Source organism: Artibeus jamaicensis, unplaced genomic scaffold (assembly GCF_021234435.1).
Source record: "Artibeus jamaicensis isolate MK-2021 breed Jamaican fruit bat unplaced genomic scaffold, CSHL_Jam_final contig_233, whole genome shotgun sequence".
NCBI lineage: Eukaryota > Metazoa > Chordata > Mammalia > Chiroptera > Phyllostomidae > Artibeus > Artibeus jamaicensis.
This window is the reverse complement of record NW_026521486.1, coordinates 66,269,817-66,284,866: the sequence shown is the minus strand read 5'-3', so window position 1 is coordinate 66,284,866 and position 15,050 is coordinate 66,269,817. Positions and strand designations below refer to the sequence as shown.

At 39.9% G+C, this 15,050-nt stretch overlaps 1 protein-coding gene across 1 annotated transcript in view; it reads left to right on the top strand.

Annotated features, from left to right (window-relative positions):
- Positions 1 to 246: 246 nt before the first annotated feature.
- The window catches only part of PTPRR (protein tyrosine phosphatase receptor type R), a 248,301-nt gene continuing 233,497 nt past the window's right edge, over positions 247 to 15,050 (top strand). Inside the window, exon 1 of the mRNA XM_037132152.2 lies at positions 247 to 319. Within this exon, the coding sequence (XP_036988047.2) occupies positions 262 to 319 (58 nt within the window). The 5' untranslated portion in view covers positions 247 to 261. The remainder of the gene's footprint in view (positions 320 to 15,050) is intronic.

Here is a 15,050-nt window from a genome sequence, read left to right as displayed (position 1 = left end):
GAAGGCCGGGCTTTAGCCCCCTCCCCGCTGCTCCGCCCCACTCACCGGCTGCCTCCCATTCCTCTTCCTCTCCCCTCTGTTAAGGAGGAGCAGCTGGCGCGGGTTTCTGCCGGCGCTACGGACCGTTTTGCAAACCCCAGCCTAGGACCTGCGAATGAATCCCGGAGCCCAGAGACCTTTTGGCGGTGGCTCGTTCTGAGAACACTTTTCCTGAAGTGAGGTCGTGGTGGAGTTTCTCCTCCACTTCTCAATGCAAACACTATGCGGAGAGCAATCGGCTTCCCTGCGCTGTGCCTGCTTCTTAATCTTCAAGCTGCAGGTAAGGGGTTGCCAGGCAGAGCTGAAGCTGGGGATGAGGTGGGGAGGAAACTGCACCTGCTTAAGGACTCTAGGAAAACCTCGCCTCTCAAAGAAAGCCTCCGAGAGGCTAAGCAGGACAGTACTAGCTGGGGAAGGGTGAGGGAGTCATGCACCTGTTGGAAGACAGGGGCCGAAAACTTAACGCTAAAACCAGCCCTTGATTTTTCCTTACCTCGGACGAGTAATAGTGAACATTTGCAACATGAATACAGATTTGATTCCCTTTCCACTCCCCTCCATCTAGACTTACTGTTCCTCTTTCTGGGCTATGCACCTGACTGCCAATTTTTCAGGAGAAAGACAAGCCATCCTATCCTGCTGGAGTAACCTTTTCTACTGCAGCGGCGACATCTGTAAGGTTTCTTGGTTCTTACAGAGCTCAGAGGGATGCATTGGCTGTAACCTGAGGGACCACATCTCCGCCCCAAGATCAAAATACAGGGTTCACATTAAGGATGCCGCTCCAGGCTCCTTTGGCCCCTGCTCTTGTCACTCGAATTTTCTAAACCAATAAGAGGAAAGACAGGTTTAAAATAGGACTCTGTCTTCTCTTTCAGCATCCTGCTCAGCGTCCGAGGACACTGAACAAAAACCCAATCACAGCTTCAAAGCTGACAACCCCCAGGGTAGGCACTGTCTCTGGGAAAGGTTTGATGAGGTCTAGCCAAGAGTCACAATGAGACTGCTCCTAAATATAAAATAAATGCATTTGATATCAGGGTCAATATCAGGTTTCCTATGGAAGCAAACCTTCGAAAGTACCTGGGGAATTTATATGCAATGTCACTATGGACCCTGCTTTTTGGATAGACGCAAGCTCTTTGTAATGCAAGGACTTGCTGGACTGAATCCTTTATTGTTTTTACAGGCACATGAGCCAAAATAGAATACGGCAGAGAGATTTTAGGAACCCCACTGCGACAGCAGTTGTCCATGCAGTAATCCTGTAGCAACCAGAGACTAGGTGTTTTCCCTGAGTTTGCTTCTCATCCAATCACACACAGTCATTCATTCCTTCAACTACCATTTAATGAGTATGTACTATGTTCTAGGGGTAATGAATGAGAATAATGGTTGTGAAATTACTGTTCTTGTATGTTTTAAAAAGAGTGGGAGAGTCTTTTTCTATGTGTGCAATAATGAGGAGGAAATATAGTACTTTCTTATTTCTAGTTAATGCTGTTTTAATGTATTGTGAAGCCCTTAAACGAGTAATATATTGGAGCCTTAAGGCTATAATTAAATACACATGTTAATTGTTATAATTATGGTGTTATATTGTGGAAACTTCAATTGTTCTTCAGCATCTTTTGAAAACTAGATATAACTACAACTTAGTCATTAAGTTATTTGCAAACAGCTGAAATGAATCCTTTTATTACCACATACAGTTCTTTAATGTTGATATATGAGATGAAAATATGCACATTGGGTTGAGCTTTACTTATATTAATGTTTAATGATAGTACTAATACAGACCTTCACTTACCTCAATTCTTATTAAGTTTAAGAATGATTTAAATGATCTATCCCAAATATCAGTGTGCTTTTTTCTTAAAACTAATGTATATACAATCCTGAAGATCGTATTTAATACAGTCAGATATCTTGAGTAATTATAGCTTAGAAGTTACAAATAAGCCTACAACTAAGCAAATAGAAAGCATTTCCCCATTTACTGTCGAGGAACATTTGGGATGAGGTAAATAGAGGACTTGTGTTCATTAAAAGAGAAATCTGGAAGTCTGTAGCACTAGATTCTACCTGGAGCTCAGCTGAAGGGTATATTACCAAAGGCAAACCAAATCCATCTTTAGTTCAACTCCTTAATTTGCAAAAAAAAAAAAAATCAACCAATTTGAATTTAATAAGGCAATGCATTGAAGGTCTATCTTTTTCAGGTTTAGTTGCCAGATGCTATATAGGAATTAATTATATTCATATTTAATATAGTACTTTCGATTTTTTTCATAGCAGATTGCAAGTTGTGGTTGTCTTGCCAGTTTCATTTTGAATGCATTTTAATTTTAAACAGCAATTTGTGGGTCACAAGCTGTCATCAGATTAAAATTCATCTCAGTTATCTAATAACATTGTGAGGACTTTCCATTAGAACTGAAACAAACACAGATTTCTTGATCTAAGCCCCTGTGGATGTGGGTAGTTAGAAAGTGAGTAGGTGGGGACACGAAGATCAAGAAGTCACTGATTTCTCGACTTGTTGAATGTCTAAGTTTGTTTCTTTTACAGAAGACTCTCCTCTCGAGATGCAAGGGGACTTTATACAGAAGGGAAATGAATGCTATATATTTAGGCCTTTTTGATTGAAAAGCTAATTGATCCATCTTGGTTATGCCCAGGATACCAGCAACTACTTTATGCTGGTGGAACTGATGACATGTTAGAACCCTTTAGGGACGGGAGAAATTGGCTCAGAAGATGCAGGTGCTGTTCTTAGCTGTACCAGGAACAGCTGACTTCGATATAGTTGCTCTCCTAATGATAAGGAAGCAAATTGTGTTCAACTTGAGTGCCATCTCTGATTTATTTGGTCATGATTGTCTACATCACTATGCAAATATAAATTTTTTAAAAGATTCTGACCCTCCCTGAGTTCTGTTTAACTCAATAGTGCTAAGTATTGGTCTGTGTGTAATGTCTGTGGGAACAGAAAAGGGGAAATGGAGTACAGTACTGTGTAGTTATCATCTCTTGGGGAGATAATCCTAAAAAATTACTGAGCGTGGAGCTCATTTGAGAACCTGGACTCAACTTTGTCCATGGCAGCTTATTTTCATAGATACCCTTAAGAAGAACAGTTATAGTTGCTGTCCATCCAACTGCTTTCCATGCAGGTGAGAAAACTAAGATCCAGTAAATGGTAGATGGTATTTACTTTAAAAAGTAAGATGCTAGTTCACAGCATGGTCAGGATGAAATCATACACTGGTTCTAATACGTGAGACCACCACTGAGTTTGTGGTGAGACCACCACTGAGTTTGTGGTGACACATTATTTTTACTTAACCATCCTCATTCTTTACCCTTTCTGTGAACCAATGTGATACATAAACTCCAGTTGAAAAGACCACTTCAAGGATATTCAGGAAGGCAGCTACAAGCTACCCCAATAATATGGATCCACAGATAGGTTATTTTCTTCAGTGTTTCCTCTCTTTCTTTGCCCCCAAAAAACATGTTTTGTCTCAGGAGATATTTATTTAGTAATATTTTAGTTGCAAAGGAGTGAAGGTCTTGTGATTTCTTAACATTTTGCAAGTGAAACCTTTATTTTTTTCTTAGTGAATGTTTTGCTAAAAACAAACAAACAAAAAAACCCAGAACTGATTTCAGTGCATTACTCTCTCCTCTAGCTCTGGAAAAAGTTCTTTCAAAGTTCCACATCATTCTTACCATCAACCTTGTTAGACGACACAAAGACTGGTATCAGTGTAACTTGTGAAGATGCCACTTCATTCTTGGAGAGGGGCGTGGTCAGTTTCTCACGTCTTTGAGAAGGAAGGCTTTCTATGATGGGACCCAGAGGATCAGGAAGGTCATTTGTAGAAGCATCACCCTCAAAAGAAAGGGTAGAATGATAGCAGAAGGATATGATATTCTTTAATATTAAGATGCCTTTTCTCAATGAAGAGTCCCTTAAAATTTCAGAAGCAGTTTTTCTCTGTTCAGAATCACTCAACACAGTCCTTACAATGGCCTGGGTCCAGCTGTATTTCCTGTCCCCATTCTCTCTCTGATGTCATCTCTCACTCCTCTCCTCGTTTATTTTACTCACCTGCCAAGTTGTTGTTCTTTCTGTTCTAAGGAGATGCCAAGCACTTGTCTACCTTGTGTGTTGTGCTTTTGTCTTTGCCCGAGACACCCTTTCATTACGTACCTCCATGGCTTAACCCTTCCATTTTAGTTGTTATTCAGAGATGCTACTCTCTGCGAGGCCTTCGCTGACTCTCCTATTTAATATTTCACCTCCCCACCCAAATTCCAATATCCCTTTCCTACTTAATTTTTCCCCAGAGGTCTTTCACCCCCCACCACACCCAATATTCTACTTATTTGTTTTGTTTATAGTGATTCTTCTTCTACCCATTAAAATATAAGTTCCTTGAAGGCACAGCTATTTGTCTATTTTGTTTAATACTGTATCTATTGCAGATCCTGCCCAGCCTAGCATCTGAGGGCATAGTCTGGCAGAAAGCCTACTAAAGATTAAATAAATATATTGTTGAATAAATAAAAGCAACTCAGTGATATCTCTTATCTTTTCTTTTCACATTTAATTACTTCTTGGTACCTGTGTGAGACACTTAAACCATTTCCAGAATGAACTTCAATGGAACTCATTTATCCAAAACTCAAGTTGTCCCCCTGGAGGTTTGCATGCCCGGGGACATACTATCCTAAACAGACTTTGCTCCTAATGTGAACTGAAGGGTCAAAAGGGATGGGCTTGCAAGAGACCACAACTACCAATCAACTCAGTGGCGAAGTCCTTCGAACTGATTACCAGACCCACAGCCCAAATGCCTGCTGGTTGGCTATACTTTTACTTCTCAGTAAAATGCTTTGCATGTGTAGGAATGGCTATAGTAATATGAAAGGATTCATACAACTGGTTGACAAGTAGGTTTGAGGCACTTAAACGGTCTGTCTCTTTAGTTAGCATTTAAGGCACAGGTGTAAGTAGTGGAAGTACATTGGAGAGCACACATTTCTAGCACCATGGAATTGTATATTCTACTGGGGATCACACCATGGCAAGCCTCTTATAAAATCTCTGGGGTGCATTATCCATTCACCCTCTCATCTTTGTTTCTCATCTCTTTCTTTATCAACTCCAGTCTTCATCCTGTCATCTTACTCTCGAACATAATTAAGGTGACAAGCTGTCATCTTCTTCTTACCAATAAATATTTACAGCATTTACCAAATGATCTCTTTCTGAGTTTTGAAAACTCTACTCTCTGATTTTGATGCATAACCACTACTTCCTAGCATTTATAGCATTACTAACTAGCCATTCCTCGGTTTTTACTTTTAGGTCTGCCTCTGTGTATTATTTAATGGTTAGTGCTTTCTAGAGTTCACGTGTCATTGGTCTTTTTCCTCTATGCAGTCTCCCTGGGTGATTATAATCAGACCTACAGACCAAAGATCCCTAAACCATATTTCCATCTCAGATATTCTCCTGAGCTCCAGTTCTGTAGTTACAATTACCCAAAGTCATTGGATATCTATTTGTTAATACTCACAGCACTTCCCATCACAATTGTTTTTATTTCCATATTTCTTACCATTGTGAATAACACTAGGATCCCTTAGAATAACTCATTATGTACCTTTCCTTTGCTACTTCCACTCAAATAGTCACCAAGTCTCCTCACCAAGGCTTCTCCTTGCTCATGTTCCCATCACTGCATTGGTATGGGTCCTTATATAATATCTTATAACCACCTACTACCAAACCCATTCTTCATAATAATGTCAGAGGTAAAGCTCTAAAAAGCATACTTTTTTTATCATATTCTCTCTTTGTAAAACTTTTAATACAACTATTTCCTTTTCTCTTAGAATAAAACCCAAACTCATTACCATGGCAGTCTTTCACTGTCCGGTCTTTCCTAACTCTATCCATTTTCCCCGACATCATGCCCTCCTTTGCACACTATTATCACACTAAGATAAAATATCTTTTGGTCTTTTACACCTCTTTCACTTGTCACATGCCGTTCCGTCCACCTTAAATTCCCAAACTTTGCTTCTTTCTCAAGATAATTCTTTTTTATTTTTTTTCAATTACCGTTTACATTTAATATTGGTTTGTATTAGTGTCAGGTATACAGCCTAGTAGACAGACAATCATATGCTTTCATTGGGCCCCTTGCAAATGAAAAATTGTACCTGGAAATGGTGAGCTAGTGAAATTACTAGATGACTAATTATAATCTAATGATTAGGGTGTGTTTAAGATGAATTCCTACGGAAAGTGATGTTTAAACTGGGCTTGAGGGGTAGAGAGGTATTAGCCAGGGGAAGAGGAGAGTGTGGGGCTAATCTGAGACCCTAACCAGACATAAACAGTCAGGAAATTCTCTATGACCTGGTGCATCCCTGTGGAAATCCACTGCCTGGCCAATGGGCATGTCCAGAAAACTTAACAATTGCAGAAATACCTAAATCCCTTCTGCCCTCTTTACTCTGACCCCAGTTCCGTAATATGACTTACATGAATGGAACCATAGAAAAGAAGAAAACTACTGAGTAAAGGATTGGATTATGATTTCCTTTTATATACACTTATACCGCTCACCACACAAAATAACTTTTAGTAGATGCCTGTTTTCTCCAATTTAAATCTCGGTCAGGCACAGCTCATTTTGAGACCCCTTCCTTTGACACCCACCTCATTCAAGGAGGTTTCGTGGGTTTTCCTTTGGGCCCCTTTGTATCCCTATATTAATGTATTTAACCTGAATATTGAAGCATTTCAAGGCCAATAACAGAATTACAGCTTTTATCTCCATGTACCCATTCCCTAGAACTGTGCTTGTTACCTAGTATACCATCAATAAGTGTTTGATGAATGAATAAATGTATTCAGGATGTATTTGGCAAAATAAATTAGGATATGTTTTCATGACCATAAAGAGTAGACTTAACTACTACTCCTTTAGTCCAATTTACCTTTATTGGTTACAAAGAAGTGGAAATGGGACAGAGAAGCTTTCATTTGAACATAGTCTCTGAGATAAGTCTGCACTCTGTGGGCAAGATGCTGGCTGTGGGGGAGTTGTGTGTTGAACTCCCCCTACACAGGCAGTTATTCCCACAGGAGTTTCCACTTTACTTCGGGATGAAAATGAGATGAATGTTTTTATTTTAAAGTGCTCAAACACTTAGATAAGGGACATAACATGATGTCTGTATACTATGGAAGAGACCCAGAACTGCTAACTCTGATTACTGATTGTTATCCATCGTGTAATAGCCAACATGAGCCACTTACACATTCAAACTCAGGTGGGAGTGAGGCAGCGGTAATAAATCAAGACCAAAGATAATGTAACACTCCCTGGATCCCACAAATGAAACCCACACCATTACAGAAAATTTCTAAGTATTTGGGTAGCGGTATACATTTTCTTTCTCTTTTTATATATAGACAAAGATTTTATAGGATCCAACTTTATGTTGTTGGATCCTACACATTTTTTTTCTTATGGGGGAGACACACTTAGACCTGAAGGACGGAGCCTGGTTTATGAGTTATAAAAAGTCACTTTTATGAGATTACAGGGTCACTCCCCAGAAGCCCATTTATTGCCATTACTATTAATGGTAACATGGGTGTCATGTTTTATGGTAAGTTTACTGTTAAACATTTTAAAAGCTGTTTGTAAAGTCAAAATCAAAACATGAAGAAACCCATTTTTCCCTTTAAAATGGGATTTTTATCTTCAAAGCACTTATAAATGCTGACACACTTACATAGCATTGAATTTACCAATATAAAGGATTTTAATAGCTTTGAAGGAAAATATTTAATGGTACTATATTACTTTATGACCAAATTTCCTAATGCTTAATCACCGCGTAATGTAACTGTATCATTATTGTGATGATATTTGCCACAGAATGACAATTAGCAAATTTATATTGTGAATATTAGCACTTTCCATTTAAATAATTTTTTACTCATAATGGCTATCTAGGCTCTCTTCATAATCAAACTTCATTTGATTTCAATTTATTAAGATGTTGATATCCTTTAAAATTGCAATTGCATGGACCAACCACAAAGTGAAACCAATTGTTTACATGAAGCAGCAGTCTAGACAATATTTTTTAATTGCACTGAAATAAATACCACATTCAGTGGGGACATGAATCATTTCTCTCCTAGTTCAGACCTGAAACAATGCCCATTTTCTGACTTCTGCAGAATGGCTTAAGGCAGTCCTAAACAACTGATTCCTTGGAAAAGAGCACTAACTGGACACAGAGTAAGGTGTCTCGTGGTAATTCTCTGGCCTGTACAGCAACATGTAAAAAGCAAAACCCTTCTGCTAGTTCACTGTAGTAGTGATCTAATTCTTATGGAGACAGGAGGGAAAATGAAGCCACACACATAACTGCAGAGGGTCAGCTCCCATTACCATGGTATCGTTACTTACCTGGGAAAGATGCTCCACATGAAGTATGCCAAACATATCATTATGGTGAGTTAGTTTGAAAAGCCATCAGTTCATGAATACGAAGGTATGGTTTTAAGTTATAAGCAATTTACTTCCTTTTTAAAAAAATTTAATCTATTGTATTTTTTCTTTACCAGTTAGTCCCCTTATACTCCCCTCCCCCAGGAATCACCACACCATTGCCCATGTCCATGAGTCCTTTTTCTTTTTTACTCAGTCCCTTTACCCCCAACCTCCCCTATTAGCTGTCATCCTGTTCTCCATCTATGAGTCTGTCTCTGTTTTGCTTGTTAGTTCAGTTTGTTCATCAGATTCCACATATGAGTGAAATCACATGGTATTTGTCTTTCTCTGACTGGTTTATTTCACTTAGCATAATGTTTTCCAAGTCCATCCATGCTGTTTGTTGTAAACGGTAAACTTTTCTTCTTTTTTTAACAGATGAATAGAATTCCACTGGGTAAATGTCCCATAATTGTTTTATCCCCTCATCTGTTGATGGACACTTGGGCTGCTTTCATATCCTGGCAATTGTAAATAATGCTGCAGTGAATATAGAGTTGCATATGTTCTTTTAAATTAGTGTTTTGGGTTCCTTCAGATGTATTCCCAGATGTGGGATCAGTGGGTAAAAAAACAGATCCATTTCGAATTTTTGAGGTATCTCCATACTGCTTTTCACAGTAGCTGCACCAGTCTGCATTCCCACCAACAGTGTAAAAGGTTCCCCTTTCTCCACATCCTCACCAGCACTCATTTGTTGATTTATTGATGGTAGCTATTCTGACAGGTGTGAGATGGTATCTCATTGTGCATTTGCATTTCTCTGATGATTAGCAACATTGAGCGTCTTAAGTCTATTGGCCCTCTGTTTGTTCTCTTCAGCGACCTGTCCAGGTCCTCAGCCCATTTTTTAATTGGATTGTTTGGGGGGGTTTGGTATTGAGTTTTGTAAGTTATGTATAAATTTTGGGTATTAACCCCTTATCAGATGTACCAGGAGGGAATAGGTTCTCCCATTCTTTGGGTTTTCTTTTTATTTTGTTGATGATTTCTTTTGCTGTGCAAAACCTTTTTAGTTTGATGTGGTCCCATTTGTTTGTTTTTTCTTTTGTTTCCCTTGCCTGGGGAGGTAACCAATTTACTTTCTTTGTCCTGTGGATTCAAGTCAGGTGGGTTTTTTTTAATTCACCCTGGAAGAAAATGAAGTAGCTGAAACAGAGATGTGAAGGGAACATTATAATGAAGGGGAAAACGCCCGAGTCCAGGTAACCTTTAGAAGAACACCATGAAAGTGTGGGTATGGTGAGCAGGCACATCACTTGCTGGCTCTGTAACTTAGGGCAAGTAGCTTAATCTTTCTAACCCCCAATTTCCTTTTAAACTGGAGACTGTGAATGACACAGCCATGGAGTCATTGTTTTATATTAAATGGAATAACGTATTTAAAACAGCACTGTCCTTGTAAATGTTATATGAGTGTCAGGTAATATTTGATTAGTGGTTGGAGAGGTCAGGTGATAAGTAATTAACTGAAATGTTGGAGCGATTTCTTATTCTTCTTGTGTTTGAGCCAAGGCTGGAGAAGCATACACTCCCAAGAGAGATTCTGGACTCCACCTGTTTTCGCAGTTGGGCCTAACCTATATAGTTTTCCTCTGCTATGGGCATGTGTCTAACCAAGGGGGCAGGTTTATCGTAGATTGTGTAGCTCTAAAACATCTACCTACAGTTTTTGGCCACTGGGAGGCTGGGGAGATCTGGCCAGGCCCAGGACATCAGATCTCCAGCTCTTCTTCAACTCCTCCCACCCCCGCCACCAAGCTCCTCGATAAAATGCTTATTATAAAATGCCACTTGTTGCCCACATCTTATTTCCAATGCCTTAGCTGAAATATCCATAGCATCATATCTTCAGCAAACCCCTATTAAATGAATGTGAAATATAGATTTTTCTGGGGTTTACCTGAAAGTCAGGAAAAATGTATACATAAATAAATGCCATAAACCCGAAATACCCAGTTCCTTTTGTACTGCCTTACTTAGCAGGTAGTCCCAACTTATCCTTGGAGCCACCTCCCTAATTAGTCTCTCTGGGGACCCACAGAGTGTGAGAGGTTCAAGCATGTGACCAAGGCTACAACTCATAGCTCAGTAGGCCTCCTATAGGACTGTGTCTCTTCTACTGACAGAACCACATTCTCCTGCTCACTGTTTGTAGCTTATGGAACTCCTGGACCATTGGGCTCTGGGTTTACATGGAAGGCTGCATGTGGTTCTGTGAACGATGGGGAAACAGGGATATTGAATGTAAGCAGAAGGGTATGGGGATGGGAAGACTATGTTGTGGGTGGTCAAACACAGCCTCAGCCTGTTCATGGGACTATGAATCACTCCCCAATATCCAGGCCCAGCTACCTAGCTGCATCTGATTGGGCCAAGATTCTTCTGGAATGCTGATTTTATCTCAGGGGACCTATTATGTATAGCTCCAATCTGGTTCTCTTGGAAATCTCAAGTCCATCAGAAAACTCAGAATTCAATTGTGGTAATTTTTCCATGGTGCTATCTTCCTTTATGTAAATCCAAGTTCACAGTTGGGCAGCTGTTTCAGTGCCTCTAAATATTCCATGGCAGTTAGGAAGCTCCCCAGGGCAATTCTCACAGATGCTCACAAATCTGGTCCAGTTGGGCATGGCTCTTGTTCTCCGGGTGCCTCTGTGTCTCCAGAGCATCAGGATTTCCCACCAGGTATCTGGTGGTTACTTCTGAGTGATTTGTTTCCACAAACCAGAGATGCCTGATATTTAGAGTGCTTAAATTATAAATATTATCATGCTATTTGTAACTCTAAATCTGAATATTAACTGAAGCTATGAAAATTAATAAAAGGATCTCTTCTCAAGATAAACATTGGGTTTCATAGAGAGGAGTGTCAGGAGCATAATTTCATGATACAGTTTTTCCTGTTATGTCAGCCAGGCCACTGCTCGGCCAGCCACCTGCCGAGCAGCCAGCACCAAGGAATAGACAAGAGTCACACAAGGTAACCATGCTAGTCACTCGGCTTTTATTGAATGCAGTTTCACTCAAAGTACAATATCAACATCCATTTATATCTGAGTCACACTCTAACAATCTAAGAGAAATATAATAGACACACAGCAATCAATGGGGGAGAACAAACCCGAGTCCCAGAGTCTCAGTCTGCAGGTCCAGAGAGCACAGTGGGCAGGGGAGTTGTCAGCATCTTATAAGAAAGGAAGTCGGGAGCCAGGTGAGCAGCAGAGCAGACGAAGTCCCCAGTCCAGCAGGGCAGGGCCTCTGGGGGCTGATACCAAGGGAGGTCAGCATGGTGTGGAGCAGCACTCTGGTGTGTGGCGCTCCGCTGTCTCCACAGTGGTCTGGAACCTGCTTTAATTATACCTTGAAAGTGGTGGACTCCACCCTCCGGGTCTGAGTCTTTTTGGTAAATGTCTTGGCACCCCTGATGCCAAGTGGGGAATTTGCACAGGTGCCTATCCATTCTGAGGACATGGCTGTTCTGATCACATGTGCAGTGATATTGGGTGCATATCCTTGCCAGATGTGTCTAGCATGACTTACGTAGCTTCCCTCTCGAACCAAAGTGTCATGGCTGATGGACAGCCATTTTAGTTGACATGAGTGACTCCACTTTGTTTTATATACTTTATGCTATTTTAATCAGACCAATGCCATTTTACTGGTCCTGCTGTCCAAGGGAAACAAATGGATTTCACTATAAGAAAAGAAGAAAAAATACAAATGAGTATTTCCTAAATCTTTATGATGTTTTAACTCCATGCCAGGTGCTTCTAAGATAATCATTTCGCACTTTAGGATAGAAGGTATGTTCGGAAATGGCATGCTTGTACTTAGAAACAGCAAAATATACTCTAACTCATGTAGCCTAGTAAAAAACATCAAAAACAAAAAAAAATTAGGCTCTATAATCTGACTACTTGGGTTTGAATTTCAACTCTTCTGTTTCTTGTTTAAATTATCTGTACTTCCTTCTTCTTACATTAAAAAGAAATCATTCTAAAGTCTTTCTTTGTAGAGTGCTTTCAGTGAAAATCAAATTTGCATGTCCCCATTTTTTAAAAATACTAGTAGAACTTTGGCTTATAAATTTTAAAATGTTCAGGCCTAATTAACGAGTTTGTGTCAGAGGGAATAAATACTGTTTTCCCAATTGAAGTATATATAATATATTATGAAATCCTATAACCATTAGAGGCACTTCAATCATGGGCAGTCTACCCCTCTTGGTCTCAGGACTTGCACAGGCTTTGTAGTATCATCACTCCTGCCCCCACTCTACAAACGATCTGAATTCACAACATCTAATGGGCCAAAATATCCCACTTCTGATGTTGAACTTACTCCATGCCCACATACACCTTGAATACTGTGCATTGCTGGGTTTGCATACTCCAGTTTGAAGACCTTGTCCACCACATACCTTTGATGAGGGAGAGTTGTGCTTCATGAAATGAAAGTTTCCAGGCATGGATCCTGGGAATCAGGCATTCTGTCATCCCAAGAGTTGTTCTGCTGAGTCAGCATAAATTCCCAAGGGCACATGGTCCATGCCTCTGGTCCACACCTGCCCTGTGTGTGCCTGAAGCAAAAGTGCCTCTGGTCACCCATACCCTGCAACGTCAGCTCCCACTGCTGGCAGCCCCTGTTCCTGCACCCCAGACCCTGATGTCTTAAAGTTCATCCTCTGGAGCTGTGTGCCCAGGCTAACCCTCCATCTCCAACTTTTTCTTTCCTCTCCACCCCTATTAACATGTGTTGTTCTTGCTTCCCACTGCAGAAGCGCAGTTAGTCTTCCCAACTATCAATATATTTTAGAAAAGATATGACACACTGATCCCGTCCAGATAAGTAGCTGTTAATTTGATGGCCCTTCTGTAGCAGATATTTCTTTTGCCAGGGAATCATAAGAGTGTGTTGCCCTAGCCCAGCAGCATTAATTTCCAGTGATGGCTGAAGACTAGAACAGGATGAAGTGGAAGTGTTGACCTGAAGGGCCTACCAAGCATCTCTCAAATTTCTAAACGCAGGCAAAGGGGACCATGGCAGAGATATCTTAAGTGGCTTCTGTGGTCCTCCTTCCTCAGTCTCCTGCTCTAATTTTGGGGAGGGGGGGTGTATGTTTCTGTAGTATTATTACTGTGACACTATTTTAATATTTTGTATGTTGTAATGCTCATTTTGCTGTGTTTCAATATAACTCCTAATCTACATATGAGAATTAATATTAAAACCCACACTTCTTTTCCTTTGTCTTGAAATTAGAACCCAGCTTTCAAAAGTTATCTGGAGAGCTCTACTATTAAAAAATAGAAATAATTTATCATCTTTATAGCTATTTAAAGCAATTTTCAACTGGTGTGCCACAAGAGTTTTTGAAACATGTAATACCTAACTATTTAGTCAGGGCACTGACCACTTTCTCTTTAGGTTGTCAAATAAAAAATTGACAACAGCCAATACAACAATAGCTGTGCCGTGTGAATGAATCAAAATTATACTTATTTTTGTCAGATCAGCAAGAACTATAATAATTTTGGGGTGTGTTACAGAATTTTAGTAATTAGTTTATGTGTGCCACAAGATGAAAAAGGTTGAAAATTGCTGGCTATTTGTAAATAAAAATGTTTTAGCTGTTTGTATAACAATCACTGGTGTATAAAAATTAGATTGCATAAATGTACTGTTTCACTACTCAGCAAGTGCATGTAGAACTCAATTCCTGTCATTTCTGCAGAGGTTAACATTTTTTAGCTTCCTTGCCATATGATCATTTTTCTCTGCTTTGTATTTCCCCAGAGGGCATATCTTGATGAAGTTCTTTTCTTATTGGCTGTTTAGAGTTTAAGAGATAGTAGCATGTACTCTTGTCAACCTCTCCTCCAAACATCCTTCAACTCTGTGCTTCAGGAACTTGGGGGCAGCTGACAGCTTCTGTCTGCGCCAACCTATCTCACTTTCTCCAAGAGTCTGAGACCAATGGTCTTAAGCCCATTTCCTTTGCATCACTTATGTCTAGTCATGTTGTCCCAAAGGATGCTGTCCTAACTGTATTATGTTTCATTCTGTAATGCATATCTATCCAAAGAAAAATAACTCTATTAAAGCTGGGCAAAGTCAGGAAACGTGAAACCCTTTCATTGTAATTTTACCACCAGCGCAAAGCACATAGTGGATTTTTCCTGGCAATTCTGAGTCCCAAATAGTTTTCCACTGGGCTGCTCAACTTTCAATGGATGAGATAAACAGGAAGGAGCAGGGGACGCCTGCAGTAGTCCCAGTTGGCTGCCAAGCAGGAGTAGAAGCCGCCTTTTCTAATGGAATATTTGGGAAATGTGGAGTGTTAATATTAAAGAACGTGACAGAAAAGTTTACAAGATGCCTTAATTAAAATCATTTCTTATTCTTGTAGGA